Here is a 17,948-nt window from a genome sequence, read left to right on the forward strand (position 1 = left end):
TAAGTTCTAACTTATGTATATACATTATATGTAAATATAATGCATTTAAAAGGCGCCCTCAAATTAGCAAGTTCAGATAATTACATTTGGGGCATCACAACAAACACCCCTGCACTGTGTTTTGGTTTAGCCCAGCAGCAGGTTCAGGCAGCATGCTGATTCTGTGACGAAGCGTCACAGTGACGCGCTGTTTCATCGTGGTTTATTTTTTGTGATGTCCAGCAAGAGACAACCGTCCGATGCACAGGGAAGAAAGAGAAGAAGAGGAAAAACAGGGGAAACACAGAGGGGATTGAGTGGTAAGTTTGCAAACTTCTCCACATTCTAAGCTAGCTAAAAAAAACGTTTCATGACAGTACAAATCACTGGTACATGGCCAACTACAAGGAGTCCCTCGTTAGCAAGTGGAACCACTGTGTGTGTCTCACATAAAAGATGATGATGTGACTATGGAACATTCATGAAGAAGCAGAGGTATTTTGTGTAGCTGCAGAATTGTAACATAGTGATCCTTTTTTGGCCACAGGAGGGAGCCAATTAACCAATACATCTTTATTTGAATGGAATGTCAGCGACAATGCGTGTGAGAAAATAAACCCCATCGTCAAGCCCCCCGCACCACGCCCACGGCCAGGGGGCTCCAGGAAAAATCTGGCCTGGGGCACCAGATTGCTTCGGGCCGCCACTGTCGCTGGTGAACTCAATATTTAGCATCTTGAATCAAACTAAACTTTCAAGCTCAGATTTCAAGCATCGACTGTTCAGGCTTTTGCAATTCTTCACTTTCAAAAAATGCTGAATCGTTTGATAATGAGCTCAAAAACGTGCAGGAAACGAATCCACAGGAAGTAATTCATCATCACATTCACCCCTGGAGCTGCTCCTCTAAAAGAAACCGGTGCTGGAAAATCTCTTCAGTGAAAAGATTGCACGTGAAATATTTTCTGTAGATATGATGTGTCAACGCCACCAGAGTGACGGCGTGGAGAGGTGCGATGCGCGGCCGGATGAAACGCTTCTGCCCTCTGAAGGAAGCTGATCCCACACAGGAACGGGTCAGAGGTGCGAGCTGTTGCTTTCAAGCCACAATTTCAAAACATGAGCATGAAAATGCCTTCAGACACGTGAGATTGAATTCCTCTCCTCTACCACTGTAAAGCTGAGGTCAGGGACCCAGTCACCGGGTTAAAGACGCCGCCGCACAACCACACGCATCATCAGCTCGCTGCGTTTCTTATTGTGGGCTTAAAAAGCATGACATGGAACTTTCTACCATCCAACAAAGAAGGAGCCTTCGAAACATGAACCACCTGCACTATCAGGTTCCCTGTCCAATGAAAGGCGCTAAAGTGGAACAACAACCCTGAACAGTCTTCACATTTTTACATTTATCGTCATTTTTTTGCCCGGTGGTATTAAGGTCACGCAACAGTGGGCTCTGCCACCTCCTCAGGCTCTCGGTGTCCTTCCTCCTCATGTTCTCTCTTCTTCAGACAGATTTTGTGACTTTGCCCACAATGGGTCATAAAGGAGACAAAACAAGTGCCGCGTTATCCTAAAGCTAAACCTGTTCCCTCTCTTTTTAAAAAGCTGATAAAAGCTGAATGGCTATAATCCTACACAAGTGATCTCCTCAGGTAACTGAATACAGCAACATCTGGCCTATTAACACACACACACACACACACACACACACACACACACACACACACACCTGCCCTTACACTCAGGCCCTGCAGATGCAGGCACCACTGGTGCTCGCTCAAGTGATCTGGCTTCAACCTGTCCTTGCCAGAGGATCCAATGACAGATCTCAAATTGCAGGTGCTTGAAGAGATTAGAACTGAGGACTAACATGTCACTTCTCTGTTGTGCTGCCGCCGCACTTGCAGCCATCATATTCAGAACCGCAACTTGTGACGGATGACTTGTGGCATTTTTTTGTAAGTAATTCTAGAGACTGAATGACAGGATGCAGCGATTAACTCAGTCCAGATGTCTTCTTTCCTTGTAAACACTTTCCACAAACATCTTTGTAAGCAATAAACTGGTCAAAAAGCTTGGGGGCAATTTCACCGAGGTTTGACAATAAAGCCTGCGACAAACCATATTTGTCATCTTGCGGCGGCGGTAATCCACATTTGTAATCCACATAAACCTCGCCATTCAATGCCGCCATTGTGCGAGATTCTTGCTTTTGTTAGTTTTTGAATGCATCCCTGAAGTTGACCTCAGGGAGAGCCGGCCTTTCCACACGAGATTGTGTTTAAAGGCAAGAGGAGGATGCTACACGGCAGCTCTGTCACTAGGGATTTGCCGGCTAGGAAGCCAACACAGAGCTCTTTCTCCTGCAGTCGGAGAGACGCGTCGCCTCAGGTCTCTCCGAGCGGTGATTGGCACACGTGAATGCTGAAACTCAAGCAGGGCAGGACTTCTTGTCTTCAGCAGCAGTAAAATCCTGCAGTGTAAATAAATGCTCCTTGCGTCAGATTTGCTGCCTTCAGCTTCGTTCTGCTTCGCTCTCGTCACCTTTTCAGCGCAGACAGCAGCCGTCACATCATCCCACTTCTCATCTACGGCACGACAGCCGCCCTCGCCAGACTGACAACACGTACCTCTAGTATTCTGTCCTGGAGCAGAAGGCCGTCCTCCTTGTCCGCCGGACCTTTTTCAACGATCTTGGACACATAGATTCCCTCAGCTGAAGTGCTGTCGTTGTCGTCCTGTGGAGGAAAGCGGTGGTAGAACGTTCACACAGGTTTTTGTCAACAATTTCTTTTTTTTTTTTTAACTTTAAACAATCAAAAAGCCCTTTCCCCACCACCCCCGCCCTGTTGCCCTTGGCAACATCTCCCCGGTACAACACAAATAAATACAGGGTTAGAAGGTGCGGTGCTCCCGTGGCACCCCCACACAACCAGAGTGACGTACACAAAGACATGAGTGGCGGCGTCTTTACAAACCGCACATCACGAACTCACAGCTCACATTCAGGGCCCGATTCACCGGAGGTTCCTGAGTCTACAAATGCGCTAAACGGAACTCTCACGTAAACAAACGGGCAGACTGACCTCCTAAGTGCGCACCGAGGATTCGACTGCTGATTCAGCACAATTCTCTCGCCGATAATTAGAGAAACACAACCCCGATCCAGAGGTTGGGTTCTAGAGCTCTTGGACCAGCTGAGGGCTGATTTGGAGCACAGAACTGTACACACACCTTCTTTAGATGGACGGTGTGTGACTCCAAAGGTGCCACACACCCTGGACACACAGGTTACGACAATGAGAATATATGACAATGTTATCGTTGAATCGTATGTATCTGCAATCTTATTTCCTGCTTATCAATTTGTTTTCATGCCATTTCTTTTTATTCCTTTAAGAATGGCTCTCGTGTCTTTGTGAATTAACTCTTGATGTGGCCTCGAACCAGACGAGACAGAAGATTCCCCACCACTGAGCTCTAAAGAAAACTAAAGCAACATTTGTCTTCCTCTTCTCTTTTCTCTCTCCTCCAGTTTTCCTCTCTTCCTCTCCTCGCTGGCTGCTTCGAAGTGGGACATTAAAGCCCTCATTTACATGCTCCCACCTCCACAAAGTTTGTGCCTGTTTCTCTCAGCTGATTACCTGCAAAACATCCACCAACAAAATGCGTAGCATCTTAGACAGCAACGCAATGTGGTCCCTGTCTTTGGGGTCTTACGTTCAACACAAGACAGACAGCTGAAGCCACCAGACGTTTGGTCCTGGAACTGAAAAGCTCCTTGGAACTCGAGGAGTTCTCTGACGTATGCCAATCCCCACATTCCTCACTGAGCGCCACCGGTCCTAAATACGGTGAATGAGGTCTAAGATCTTGTCATCGGTCGGGGGCTTTCTTGTTTTTCTGTTCTATGACGCTACTGGATCATGGACACAGAAACAACAACAAAATAGTTGCTGGAACGTCTAAAAGTACTACCTCTCAGGGTGGGAGTCTTTTGGGACTCTGTAACGCAGTAAATTTAGACCCTGGACCCTGGTAGTGATACCAGGGAAGTTCCTCCAAAAATTTCCCAGCTCCCAGGGAATGTTTTCATGGAGGACGGAGTCGAAAACGGTGGCTATTTGATTCTATTGCATCTTTGGACAGAACTTTTCCATCAGCCATCTTGGGGTTCGTAAAGATGTGAAGACCTTTTACTCTCACAACTGTCGCAGGGAGACACCCACTCGCCAGACCCTCGGACCACAGGGCTGTCTCCCCGGCTTCTCCCCAGCTAGAGATGTGCTTCTCCATCCGGCCAGGAAATCAAATCTTTGTTTCTAGCCAACATTTTTGTCGTTCTTTAATTAAAGAAAGATAAATATTTTCATCCAACATCAGTTTTTATGTCTCGTATTTTCAAGTACATATGTGGGGGCACCAACGTACCCCGTGACGCTTCAGTGCAAGTTGATAAAATATCTTTTACATCCACACTTATGAGTGCAGGTGAACACCTGTGAGGCTTCAATGAAGGCCTAAGAAAAATACTGTACATGTTTTTGTACTCCTAATTTTTCTGAAATTATTATGATCATTACTTGTATTCACCCAAACAATGGCAATAAGTGTTTTTGTAACTGTTTTGGTGTTATGAACAAGGCCAGTGACAAGTTCTCTGCTGATGGTGTCCAGGTCCCTGCAGGACCTTCAGCAACTGTCAATGAACTTTCACAATTATGTCGGCCAACCCTATGCCGTTGAGCTGGGGGGGCGGAGCAGAGACAGAGGCTTTAGAGAACGGTCAGAGCGTTAATACTAGCTCAGCTGCTGAAGATGTTAAGGACAGAATATCAAATGATGGAGTAACCAGCCACAGTTGCTATACACATGCAAGTTGGTGCCGTGGGTTTATTTGCGTCCCCGTGCCCTGGTCCAGCACCAGATTCCATTATTAGAACTGCTTTCAAACATCAGTGGATGTCCATTGTTACGCCCCAAACCAGGGACCGTGTTTCACACTTCCAACTGGACTAAAGTTGTCACCAGTCAATCCTGAAATCAAACATGGAGCTTAATCCCAGAGCACAGGCATACGGGCTTGAACTACGAAGTGAATGTTGTCCTTTTTTCATTGTTGTACGATTGAATGAGGTCAATTACTGGGAATGTTTCATGGCCTAAAGTCTGAAATATCGTCTCTGTGGTCCGGCCAATGGAAACCCTGTGATGAAAGAATCATCCTGATGATTGTTTCTTGATGAAAACCTTTGTCCACAACCAACAAGTCAGTTACACACAGATTCTGGGTAATTATAAGAAAACCCTTGCCGCATTTGAGCGTGCAGTTCATTTCAGTTTTGTGGTAAAATCTTCTGCTTCCACTCAAATATATGAGAGTTCATAAACTATGAAACATCACGTTTGAAAAAAGGATCAGTAAGAAACAGATGAGCCCTAAACTATTTGGGCTGCCAGACACCAGTAAAGGGAAATGAAAAAAAAGTGTCCCTTTGTTATTTGGGTAAAGTGACCTTTGACCTGCCTTTGAGTGGGTTGGCTTCAACTTCAGATGCTTCCCAGGCCTGGAGGCTTGACCCTGGCTGGCAGAGGGCCTCTATGTTGACATTTGGATGGACATAAGGTAGACTGCGGTCATGGCGGTCATGACCCCCGTCCAAGACTGGCTCTCTCGGCAGGCTCTTCCAGTCCAGGGAACTCGTGGAGCTTTATAACAACCACCAGCCTAATTCCTACCTCATGAACGCTAACATGATGTGAGAAAGATTGTCTCAATCACGTTAGCCAACTAAAACTGGACTAAATGTTCAAACTTAAATCCAGTTCAAAGCTTCTTAAAGTCGGACTGACACGAGCTACCAGGTAGTTTGGGTATGGATTCACTCAGGCATGCAGACGCATTAATCTGACCCAAACTGGCCTGGTGCACAGTCCTGGTGCAGTATTTAACCCGAAGATGAACCAGGTACGCTCAAGTCAGTATCAGCGTGGGGGTGCAGACAGAAGCAAGAAATTACATGCTGTCTCAGATGACGTCTAGTCTTGCTGCTACGAAACTGTTTGGTGAGTGACAAAAAGGTCAAACAGAAGTAACTGCGATTGCAAACAGCCGCGAGGGGCATACCGCCATCTACTGGTAGGATGGCCCTTGTTTAGAGAGCACAACACATCATACTCTGAATACCACGCCCACCAGAGAGTGTGCAACCAAAGCCTGAGACGCTGAATACTTCAAGATAAAAATGCTTCTATCAAGCTGAAAATATTAGATTCCCTACGTCACCAGATGATCGTGGTTATTCACTCTTAGAAAGCTGACCTGCATGACTACAACGATTGTCGATCAAAACCCCAAACTGCTTCACAACTTTGTGACTCATTCCCACAGACGACGGCGGCAGAGCTGCCACTCAAAATGCTAGCTTAATCGGCAGAAACCTGAGGTTCAGGCAATGCTAGCTGCTGTTAGCTTAACTTATTGAGTGACACTTGACGTATTTCAGCTTGCCTACCATGTCGGTGCGTTGAGAGTTAGACTGAGGGTCAACATCGTCCTGCTGATGTCTCAGTCACGTCTGGATCCAGCAGGTTTCTCTCCTCAAAATCCCAGCCAACAGCAGCTTTCAGTCATTTTCCAGTTCTAAGCTAGCAGACAGAAGCGGCAGACAGAGACCTCCATGCCATACGAAGTCAACGGAGAGCCTTGGACAGTTTTCCCTCTGGTGTGGGCGGGACTTGTCTTTATATGGGACAATGACAGTAGCCAAATTAAATAATGTAATCCAGCTTTTACTGCAGCTTGACTGCAACTGTAAAGCCACTGAGTGTTAACACTGCAATACTTTCCAGCACAGCTTTGCCCTACACGTCCCCCCGGAGACCTGCAGATTTGTAGACGAGACCTTTGAGAGACCACAGAATCTGGCAGCTGATTGCTCTCACAAGCCAGGCCAAAATAACAGCCACATGAAACACATGTGTCAGAGGCTGCATGGATATTAGCTATTTCCATTTTAATGAATAGCTGCTTATGCAGACTGTTGATTTGAGGCTTGCAGGGAAAGCGAGAGCCAAGTACTATCTCTGTTCTTTCATGATACATGGTTCTGTCATGAGAGCGAGAAAGGTCGCGAAACTATGAGACCTGGCACAAAACGCTGCTTTTCATGTGTAGGTCTTTTTATAGTTCTGTGCCATAAAACTGTGATAATGTATGTAACTGCAGAAAAGTGCGTCACTGTGGCTGGGAGTTGAGTGGAGTCCTGGGGAAACACACCAACTCAACCTCTGCAGCAGAACTGACACCTCCACGCCTGGCGGAGCTGCAACCAGCGCAGGGATTGTTTTCAACCGTTCACTCACAACAGAATGTGGCATCAATAATGACTCTAACTTGAGCCTGGATGCAGGAAACCCAGTGTGAAAGGTTCAGACCCAGATCAGAGCGCTCTCCTCTCCTCTGTGTTTACCTCACCACCAATATCCCCTCAATTAGAGGCAAACACCTGCGGTCGCAGCCATAATCCCAGATTTAACTCCCATAAAAGTGATTATAGTTTTTTTTATCTGTAATGCCAAATCTGCTAAACCAAACCAATAACAGTTGATAATGTGGCCAAACTGTCCACAGACTAGGAAACACATGCACAACTGTTGAGAGCCGTCAGTACAGTGACAGCTCATCGTTCTTCAAGTCCACATGACACTTGGTCGCTGACACGCGCCATTTTCCACCTACCACGCATGGCCTTCCTCCTATGATGTTAAAACCCAGAGATCCGCCCTCACGAAGAAGGACAACCGTCACAGTTTTAGAGTCGCCTTCCTACAGACAGACAGAGGAGAGACGTGAACAGAGACAGCAGGAGGTTAATCACACTCATCGGGTCTTAGGTCCCATGTAGGCAAAATGGCTGATCTTACAATACAAGACAATGGAGGCACAGACCACAGCAAATCTCAATAAAATAAGGTGGTTGGTGAAGAACGGTCATACACTCTCCTCAGGTTAAAGTGATACGAGTTGAATTGTTCCAGACGTGCATGTACTAACTCTCCAGGTCGTCTGATATAATCCAGGCCTCCTCCAGGTCTTCTTAATCCAGAAGGTTGAGCAGTGATCCACTACCACTGGGATCTGACCAGGAGAGTTTGTACACGGACAGTTTAGCCGTTGTTAGCTCTGAGTTTCTGTTAGCTTCAAGCTAAATATTCATGGCTGGTTCTTTCTGCATTCTGGAGTCACAAAGAAAAGATGCAGGAGGGAAAGCATCTGTGAGGGTTCATATTTTTGTGGAGCTGAAAGGGTGAAGCCTCTCTTCACGGGGACATTGGCAGGCTTCATATCCCCGGGATATTCTGCATGTTACTGTTTTCCCGTGAAAGTCTGGTAGCCAGCAGCATTCATGCCTGGTAGAATTTAGCATGTCATTATTCTAAGATGAAAATTGTGACTCTAGACATCTCAGATAGTGACAGGACATCAAGCGTTTCTCATACTATTATATATTTTTGGTGCTGATTTTGTTTTGCCACGACCTAAACGGGTAAAATGGGTTTCAGTGGCTCAGCCCTTCCTGGCCTGCTCACTGCCTTTTCACAGCCAGAAAAATTATGCCGTTGGGCTTCATTGTGAACCGCTGTGACCGGCACAGCCAGCTCTTACTCTGGCCTGTCAGGAGGAACTCGGAGGGTCGCTACGAGCCGACATCATCTCAGCTGCCACCTCAGTGTGCTGCAGCTTACAGCCACTAAATATAAAGCAGATATGATTGGCATGTACGGTGCCCCGACTGCCTCACAGGCTCAGAGACCATCAGGGCCCTCAGGAACGTGGGCTCCTGCATTGTGTCACGGCACCATTAGCGACACATGCTTTCCGATCCGACGACTTCAGCCGTTACTGTCACTGGGACAACAGACGGACCTCCAGAGAAAAAGACAAAATCTCTGCCCACTTGCTTCAGAAGTTATTTACTCCTCCACTCCAGTCCGGTCCCGTCGTCCTTTGATTTCAACCCACAATATAATATGTTCTGGTTCGCTCCCATTATCACAGAGGGTACGGAATAAAGACTGACTGAGTTCCCACCAGATGAGAACCAAACCCTGGTTCACCTGAAACCAGGATGAGCAGTGACACTCAAGAGATACAGTTTAAGTGGTCCAGACCAGGGTCCAGACGTCATCCTACAGCAGCCAATCATGTAAAGAGGACGGCAGACAGGAAGAAACCTTCAGCTGTTTCCTGAGCAACAGAGTCCAACACGCATTATGGAAGCTTTTGGAAAAACAAAACTATTGGGCCTCATTCATGAAATTTTCTTGCACATAAAGTGCTCAACACACTTTAGGATTTCTTAGCCCTGAATTTAGTCTGGCAGGAAGAGGGAAAAGCCTGAAGGCTCGGTTTAAGTCCTTGTTTCTGACATGATTGTGTATCTTTTATTACATTAAAGCTGACAGTATTTTTAACTGTAAAAATCATAAGAATACATTTGTGCATAAGAACATGTCAAGAAAGAGGCCCATTCGTGGATCATTAAAAATACCCTACTCATGAACGCGCAAAAAACCCTTTGACACATCAGGATCCACCAGTGATGGTTTTGTACTCTAGTTTCCTCCTCAGTGCTCACATCTCAGCCGTGAGAGACAGAAAGTTTTTTGCCACATCTGCCAACACTTGGGAGGAAGAGGCTCTCTCCAGGAGGCTGTGCATTCGCTAAAACATCAGGTATGTGCGGGTGATAAAACTCAACGTTCCAACCGCCACAGAGATCTCACCAGGGAGGGCAAACGAAGGTCTAATCTGACTTCATGGAAGACAAACTGGCAGCCTCGTCACTGAGGAAAGAACAGAAAGCTGTGGAACTTTGCTGCTCGCCGGTGACTCGGTTGGCACATCCCCGGTGAACACCAGTCACACTTTCCACCACGCCGCCTCCCCTCTGTCTGCCTTGTGACACAATCAAATTATAGTGAAGGGACTGTGACGCGGAACAAAAGTTAACAAAGAATTGGCTCGCCATCCCGCTGCAGGAACTTGGTGACCTGATCTGGCAGGGCACGTGGCACTGGGACGCTCAAAGAGGAGAAGCCGAAGGAAATCATGTGTGTGTCACATATGAAGTGAGCGCTGCATTGAGCTGACAGCCACGCCTCAGAGATGACCAATGAGCCACCGTGGCCCTCAGTGCGTTCACTGCCTCATGCTTTAAAATCAATCTGGTTCATATCCTGGGACTTTGAGGGATGATTTTTACTGCAGCACAAACACAACAGAGTTCAAAACGGAGACAGCATGGAAAGTGTGACAGCTTCTCCAGCAGCCCTGACAGCAACCAGGCTCTCGCCTTTCTTTGTTTTAGCTTTGTTTTACTGCTCCTGCTGGCGTTTCTGAGGCCTTCAGACTATTAATGGAAACTCCAGGCAGTGCTTCCACACGTCCAGGTCACACCGATCTCCCTCGCAGTCCCTGCTGGGATATTAAAAGATGACAGTAAAATCTTCCATCTGGCTGAGGGGGTCGAAGCCGAGGAGACCAAGGTGGCTCCAAACCGGGCTGAAGTAGGTCACATGAGCCAGATGCTGATTCAGGAGAAATTCTGCAGGCAGCTCTTTGACTCGATATGTCGCCAATAGTAAGACGCATTTCCCTTAGCTGCTAATGTAGCAACACTCACAACGCTGGTTCTTTCCTCTGGGCCTAGACGCCAGCACCCTTCCTCCGGGAAGGTCATTCAAGGGACTGCTGACACCACAAAAAGGAAGCTGGGCAGCAACGGTAGATGCCAAGTCACCTGCCTCCCACTGCTAGTCCCACTGTTAGCCCCCCAGCTAGTCCCACTGTTAGCCCCCCAGCTAGTCCCACTGCTAGCCCCCCAGCTAGTCCCACTGTTAGCCCCATTGTTAACCCCCAGCTAGTCTCACTGTTAGCCCCTCAGCTAGTCCCACTGTTAGCCCCCCAGCTAGTCCCACTGTTAGCCCCATTGTTAACCCCCAGCTAGTCCCACTGTTAGCCCCCCAGCAAGTCCCACTGTTAGCCCCATTGTTAACCCCCAGCTAGTCTCACGGCTAGCCCCACTGTTAGCCCCAAGCTAGTCTCACTGTTTGTCCCACTGTTAGCCCCCTGCTAGTCCCACTCTTAGCCCCCCAGCTAGTCTCACTGTTTGTCCCACTGCAAGTACCCCTGCCAGCCCCCTTGCTATAATTGCATCTGTTTATACGTGTCAAGTTCCACCAGAGATGAGTGTGCAGTAGATCTCTGGAGTAGCCGCCATGTTGCTGTCACATGAACTAACAGGCCCAGCGAGCTCCTCCAGCTTCTGACGAACCAACAACTGGAAATCTGGGAATCTTAGATTTGTGTCCAGGTGTGTTAAAATACTCCAGTGAGGAAAACTACAGGAAGTGGTTCAATTTATAAAGTCAGATGTAGCAGCAACGTGAACACAGTCAAACATGTGGGACTTGAGCCAAGCCTTTCACCCCTGAACCAGCGCGCAGCTCCTCCGCTGAGCTGATGTCAGTGCAGTCACATTCGCTTCTATATTTCTGGTTCTCGATTCATCACGTCCATGCTTGGCCAGGGAAGGGGACGTCCACTATGACAGCACCGGGACGTGAGTGTTAGGGTGGACACCTAGTGGCAGGCTGACATCCATGTCTCTGGCAGGCAGGGCAGCAGGACACCAGCCTCTCAGAGGAGAACTGACTCCCATCCCAGGACAAGCACCTGGTGCTGTGTGTACTGGTGCTGGTGCTACCTGTACTGGTGTGTACTGGTGCTGGTGCATACTGGTGCTGGTGCTGTGTGTGCTGGTGCGTACTGGTGCTGGAGCTACGTGTGCTGGTGCGTACTGGTGCTGGTGCTACATGTACTGGTGCGTACTGGTGCTGGAGCTACGTGTGCTGGTGCGTACTGGTGCTGGAGCTACGTGTGCTGGTGCGTACTGGTGCTGGAGCTACGTGTGCTGGTGCGTACTGGTGCTGGAGCTACGTGTGCTGGTGCGTACTGGTGCTGGTGCTACATGTACTGGTGCGTACTGGTGCTGGAGCTACGTGTGATGGTGCGTACTGGTGCTGGTGCGACGTGTGCTGGTGTGTACTGGTGCCGGTGCGTACTGGTGCTGGTGCGTACTGGTGCTGGTGCGTACTGGTGCTGGTGCTACGTATACTGGTGCTGGTACTATGTGTGCTGGTGCTACGTGTACTGGTGTGTACTGGTGCTGGTGCTACGTGTACCGTTGTGTACTGGTGCTACGTGTACCATTGAGTACTGGTGCTACGTGTACCATTGTGTACTGGTGCTACGTGTACCATTGTGTACTGGTGCTGGTGCTGCTTGTACGTACTGGTGCTGCGTGTACTGGTGTGTACTGGTGCTGCGTGTACTGGTGTGTACTGGTGCTGGTGCTGGGTGTACTGGTGTGTACTGATGCTGGAGCTACGAGTGCTGGTGCGTACTGGTGCTGGAGCTACCTGTGCTGGTGCGTACTGGTGCTGGAGCTACGTGTGCTGGTGCGTACTGGTGCTGGAGCTACGTGTGCTGGTGCGTACTGGTGCTGGTGCATACTGGTGCTGGTGCTGGTGCGTACTGGTGCTACGTGTACTGGTGCTGGTACTATGTGTACTGGTGCTGGTACTACGTGTACTGGTGCTGGTGCTCCGTGTACTGGTGTGTACTGGTGCTGGTGCTACGTGTACCGTTGTGTACTGGTGCTACGTGTACCATTGTGTACTGGTGCTGGTGCTGCTTGTACGTACTGGTGCTGCATGTACTGGTGTGTACTGGTGCTACATGTACTGGTGCGTACTGGTGCTGGAGCTACGTGTGCTGGTGCGTACTGGTGCTGGAGCTACGTGTGCTGGTGCGTACTGGTGCTGGTGCGACGTGTGCTGGTGTGTACTGGTGCTGGTGCTACCTGTACTGGTGTGTACTGGTGCTGGTGCGTACTGGTGCTGGTGCTGTGTGTGCTGGTGCGTACTGGTGCTGGAGCTACGTGTGCTGGTGCGTACTGGTGCTGGTGCTACATGTACTGGTGCGTACTGGTGCTGGAGCTACGTGTGCTGGTGCGTACTGGTGCTGGAGCTACGTGTGCTGGTGCGTACGTGTGCTGGAGCTACGTGTGCTGGTGCGTACGTGTGCTGGTGCGTACTGGTGCTGGAGCTACGTGTGCTGGTGCGTACTGGTGCTGGTGCGTACTGGTGCTGGTGCGTACTGGTGCTGGTGCTACATGTACTGGTGCGTACTGGTGCTGGAGCTACGTGTGCTGGTGCGTACTGGTGCTGGTGCGACGTGTGCTGGTGTGTACTGGTGCCGGTGCGTACTGGTGCCGGTGCGTACTGGTGCTGGTGCGTACTGGTGCTGGTGCTACGTATACTGGTGCTGGTACTATGTGTGCTGGTGCTACATGTACTGGTGTGTACTGGTGCTGGTGCTACGTGTACCGTTGTGTACTGGTGCTACGTGTACCGTTGTGTACTGGTGCTACGTGTACCATTGTGTACTGGTGCTACGTGTACCATTGTGTACTGGTGCTACGTGTACCATTGTGTACTGGTGCTGGTGCTGCTTGTACGTACTGGTGCTGCGTGTACTGGTGTGTACTGGTGCTGCGTGTACTGGTGTGTACTGGTGCTGGTGCTGGGTGTACTGGTGTGTACTGATGCTGGAGCTACGTGTGCTGGTGCATACTGGTGCTGGAGCTACGTGTGCTGGTGCGTAATGGTGCTGGAGCTACGTGTGCTGGTGCGTACTGGTGCTGGTGCATACTGGTGCTGGTGCATACTGGTGCTGGTGCATACTGGTGCTGGTGCATACTGGTGCGTACTGGTGCTGGTGCTGGTGCGTACTGGTGCTACGTGTACTGGTGTTGGTACTATGTGTACTGGTGCTGGTACTACGTGTACTGGTGCTGGTGCTCCGTGTACTGGTGTGTACTGGTGCTGGTGCTACGTGTACCGTTGTGTACTGGTGCTACGTGTACCATTGTGTACTGGTGCTGGTGCTGCTTGTACGTACTGGTGCTGCATGTACTGGTGTGTACTGGTGCTGCGTGTACTTGTGTGTACTGGTGCTGGTGCTGGGTGTACTGGTGTGTACTGGTGCTGGAGCTACGTGTGCTGGTGCGTACTGGTGCTGGAGCTACGTGTGCTGGTGCGTACTGGTGCTGGTGCGTACTGGTGCTGGAGCTACGTGTGCTGGTGCGTACTGGTGCTGGTGCGTACTGGTGCTGGAGCTACGTGTGCTGGTGCGTACTGGTGCTAGTGCTACATGTACTTTTGCGTACTGGTGCTGGAGCTACGTGTGCTGGTGCGTACTGGTGCTGGAGCTACGTGTGCTGGTGCGTACCGGTGCTGGTGCGACGTGTGCTGGTGTGTACTGGTGCTGGTGCATACTGGTGCTGGTGCATACTGGTGCTGGTGCGTACTGGTGCTGGTGCTACGTATACTGGTGCTGGTGCTACGTGTGCTGGTGTGTACTGATGCTGGTGCTACGTGTACCGTTGTGTACTGGTGCTACGTGTACCATTGTGTACTGGTGCTGGTGCTGCTTGTACGTACTGGTGCTGCGTGTACTGGTGCTGCGTGTACTGGTGTGTACTGGTGCTGCGTGTACTGGTGTGTACTGGTGCTGCGTGTACTGGTGTGTACTGGTGCTGGTGCTGGGTGTACTGGTGCATGCTGGTGCTGTGTGTACTGGTGTGTACTGGTGCTGGTGCTAGGTGTACTGGTGTGTACTGGTGCGTGCTGGTGCTGTGCGTACTGGTGTGTACTGGTACTGGTGCTAGACTGGGCGCCGCTGCCTACCTGGCAGGAGAAGGCCACGGTCTTGGTGAGGGACTCGATCCTCTCGCTGTACTCGGTGAACTTCTTCTGGTACTTCAGCGCCGTCATCTGCAGCTCGCCGTGGACGGCGGACAGCTGCGCCAGTAGCGCCTTCTCCCGCTGGTTGGCTCGGATCGTCTGCGTCTTCAACTCTCGGTCCAGGCACAGAACTTTGCACTGCAGCGCGCGGTTGTGCGCTCTCAGCGCCCGCAGGCAGCAGTGGTTGCCGGGCTCCTGCTCCCGGCGGCTGAGCATCAGCCCGCAGCCGCCCTCGCACACCCCCACCGCCCTGTACTCGCACGTCTCCCGCATGTGAGCGTCCACGTCCCGCAGGTTGAGCACCTCGTCGCAGCCTCTATTCCTGCACTTGGCCGGGGAGAAGTCGCACACGCCGGCGTGCTCGGCCAGATGCTGCAGCTGCACCACCGCGGCGCAGCCCCGCGCCTGGTTGTCACATTTGATCTCCAGCTTCAGGATCAGGTTCTTCAGGGGCAGGACGTGGTTCAGCTCCTTGGTGGAGACCCGCTGGCATTTGACGGGGCAGCTGCTCTGCTGGAGGACCCAGGGCAGCACGCAGCCGGAGCAGAAGACGTGACCGCACGGAGTCGTCAACGGGTCCTCCAGGACTTTGTTGCACAAGTTACATTTGAAGTCCGGGTCCACGGTGCCACTGAAGCGGTCCAGCTCGAACCCCATGGTTTTACGAAGTTCCAATCCAAACTTGTGGGCTCCCCACCCCCGCGGATCAGAGTCGGAGCAGTGGGGCGTTCCAGCTGGTCATCGGAGGAGCTCTCTCACCGACTAGCAGCTCTCCTCTTCGGCTCGACGCTCCAGAGTGACCCAGACTTCCTGGTGCCTTCATGCGCGCCTCGTAAACTCTTTCCCAAAGTTAGAAAACTTTACAGAACTTTTTTAAACAGTTTTTTCCAAGTGGGAAAAAAACAACTTGTGGTGAACCTACAAAATATAAAATTAAATAGGAATTTTTTTTGTGTTTATTTGTGACAAAAAGTTCGATTTTAAGCTTCGAACCGAGAAAAAATTAACAGTTGGAGTTGATTCTTAATTCAGCCATTTTATTTTCAGCTGATGATGCATGACTCTCTTTCTTTTTTGAGAAAAGTTTTCATTTTTAAACCTTTTGATTAAAAACACGTTGAGAAAATGAAAACCAAAAACACAAATGTAGAAGGGAATTAAAGGATTCAGCCGCTGATTCGTCTTGTTGGTGTTTTGCAGATCTTGGCTCCTTTAACAGTTCAGGTTTTTATTTGTGAGTAAGAACTTACGTTCAACTATTTTAAAGTATCTTGCATACCGTGTCGTCACACGGACAAATCTATAAGGACACACTTCGCACTGTCAGTGAAGGCAACATTGAAGAGGCATTCACCGTAACTCCTCTATAAGCTGTGCACATAATCTTTCAACTAAAGATTTGCTTTGTTTCTTTATGACGTCTAATATTCGAAAATGTTACACTGAATGGACATTCAGACGCGTTTGTATTCTTTCACAATGTCAGAATGTTTGACACGAATACGAGAGACCACTCCTGACCTCAAAATGTCTGAACCATGCACAGACAGCCATAAAATTCCTCAATTTAAATAGTACATGTGTTGGTGTGACAATCAGACATTCCCAACATGGAGGGTGAGCGTTCAGTCCTGCTCAGCTCTTGTGACAACAAGCAACTGTTGGAGGGACACTGGCAGTGCAACCACAGGGGAGATGTTCTCACACTGTGAGAGGAGCAGTAGAACAGTTGGAGATGCATTGTCACAACACACTGGATGTGAATGAGAAGAACCTGCAGCTAAAGAGGAACACACACACACACACAGACACAGACACACACATTGACACTGCCATGTTTAAATGTCCATTCCTACTGGTTACCTCCTTCTTCAGAAATCCAGTTTTATGCAACGCCATGCTCAATAAAACACTTCCACATGTGCATGATCCAGAACCAAGAACAAGGGCTTATCAAAGCCTGCATGGACCGAGTGTGACAGGGAGAGTCTGTAGGTTACCCTACACTGAGGTTATGGGATGTTAAGATCAGATGGAAGGAAAACTCCTAAACATCAAAGCTCGGGCCTGGTTCACGCTCACAGTTTGACCGCTTACTTCTATAGCAGGTACTCCTGTTGAAGTCGTGTACACGGAGGGTCATAACAGGTGATGGAGAACAATGGAGGAGTGGAATGGCGTTTCACCAGCTTCCTCGGCTACTTTTCCCACACACACACACACACACACACACACACACACACACACACACACACACTATATTTACTGTGTATTGTTTGGATATCGTTCCACAGTTCAGAGTGAAAGTTTGCAATCAAATCAGGCTCACCAAGGCGAGTGTCAAAGGAAGCTGCTGTTATAGACCCCCTGTCCCCCCGTCCCCCTGTCCATCCGTCCCTCTGGACCCCAGGGCCGACCTGCTGCTTGTGATTTATTATTCCAGCTCAGGAACAAGCAAGCTGCCAGTCTGTGTGCGTCTCTTTACTGTGAGAGTCGGTTGTTTGTTCTGCTTCAGCTGCAGAAATGCCTGCTCTTAAAGTGGAGCAGCATCAATAAGCAAAAATCCATCCATTGTCATCTTCCGCTTATTCCTTACTAGTGAGGGTTGCGGGGGGTGGAGCCTTTCCCAGCATCTACGGGCGAGAGGCGGGGTTCCCCTGGACAGGTCACCAGTCCATGGCAGGGCCAACACATAGAGACAGACAACCATTGGCTCTCCCAGCCACGACTACGGTCAATTTAGAGTCTGGATTAACCTGGTCCCTCTTGATGTCTTTGGACTGTGGAGGAAGCTGGAGTACCAGAGAGAACCCAGCAGGAACAGGGAGAACATGGAGACTCACCCAGAAAGACCCCGTGCTGCAGCCAGATCAGATCCACCAGTAAACACCAGACTGGTGGATGGTGGAGGCTCAGTTCTTCATCAGAGCTACCAGTAAACACCAGACTGGTGGATGGTGGAGGTTCAGTTCTACATCAGATACACCAGTAAACACCACCGATGGATGGTTGGATGGATGGATGGATGGACGATGGATGGATGGATGGATGGAGGGATGATGATAGATGGATGGATGGATGGATGGATG

At 49.6% G+C, this 17,948-nt stretch overlaps 1 protein-coding gene across 2 annotated transcripts in view; it reads right to left on the minus strand.

The window, feature by feature from the left end:
- Window positions 1–15,671, minus strand: part of pdzrn3b (PDZ domain containing RING finger 3b) — a 101,554-nt gene extending 85,883 nt beyond the window's left edge. The window contains exons 1-3 of one of the 2 annotated variants that reach the window (XM_086197408.1): window positions 14,803–15,671; window positions 7,727–7,813; window positions 2,616–2,723 (exon numbers count right to left, since the gene is read on the minus strand). In XM_086197408.1, the coding sequence (XP_086053534.1) occupies window positions 2,616–2,723; window positions 7,727–7,813; window positions 14,803–15,516 (909 nt within the window). In that variant the 5' untranslated portion in view covers window positions 15,517–15,671. The remainder of the gene's footprint in view (window positions 1–2,615; window positions 2,724–7,726; window positions 7,814–14,802) is intronic. The other variant, XM_086197418.1, reaches the window with a different exon arrangement.
- Between the last annotated feature and the right edge of the window lie 2,277 nt (window positions 15,672–17,948).

This window comes from Aulostomus chinensis, chromosome 3 (assembly GCF_037954235.1).
Source record: "Aulostomus chinensis isolate RoL2024-O1b breed Wild chromosome 3, RoL_Achi_v1.0, whole genome shotgun sequence".
Taxonomy (NCBI): Eukaryota; Metazoa; Chordata; class Actinopteri; order Syngnathiformes; family Aulostomidae; genus Aulostomus; species Aulostomus chinensis.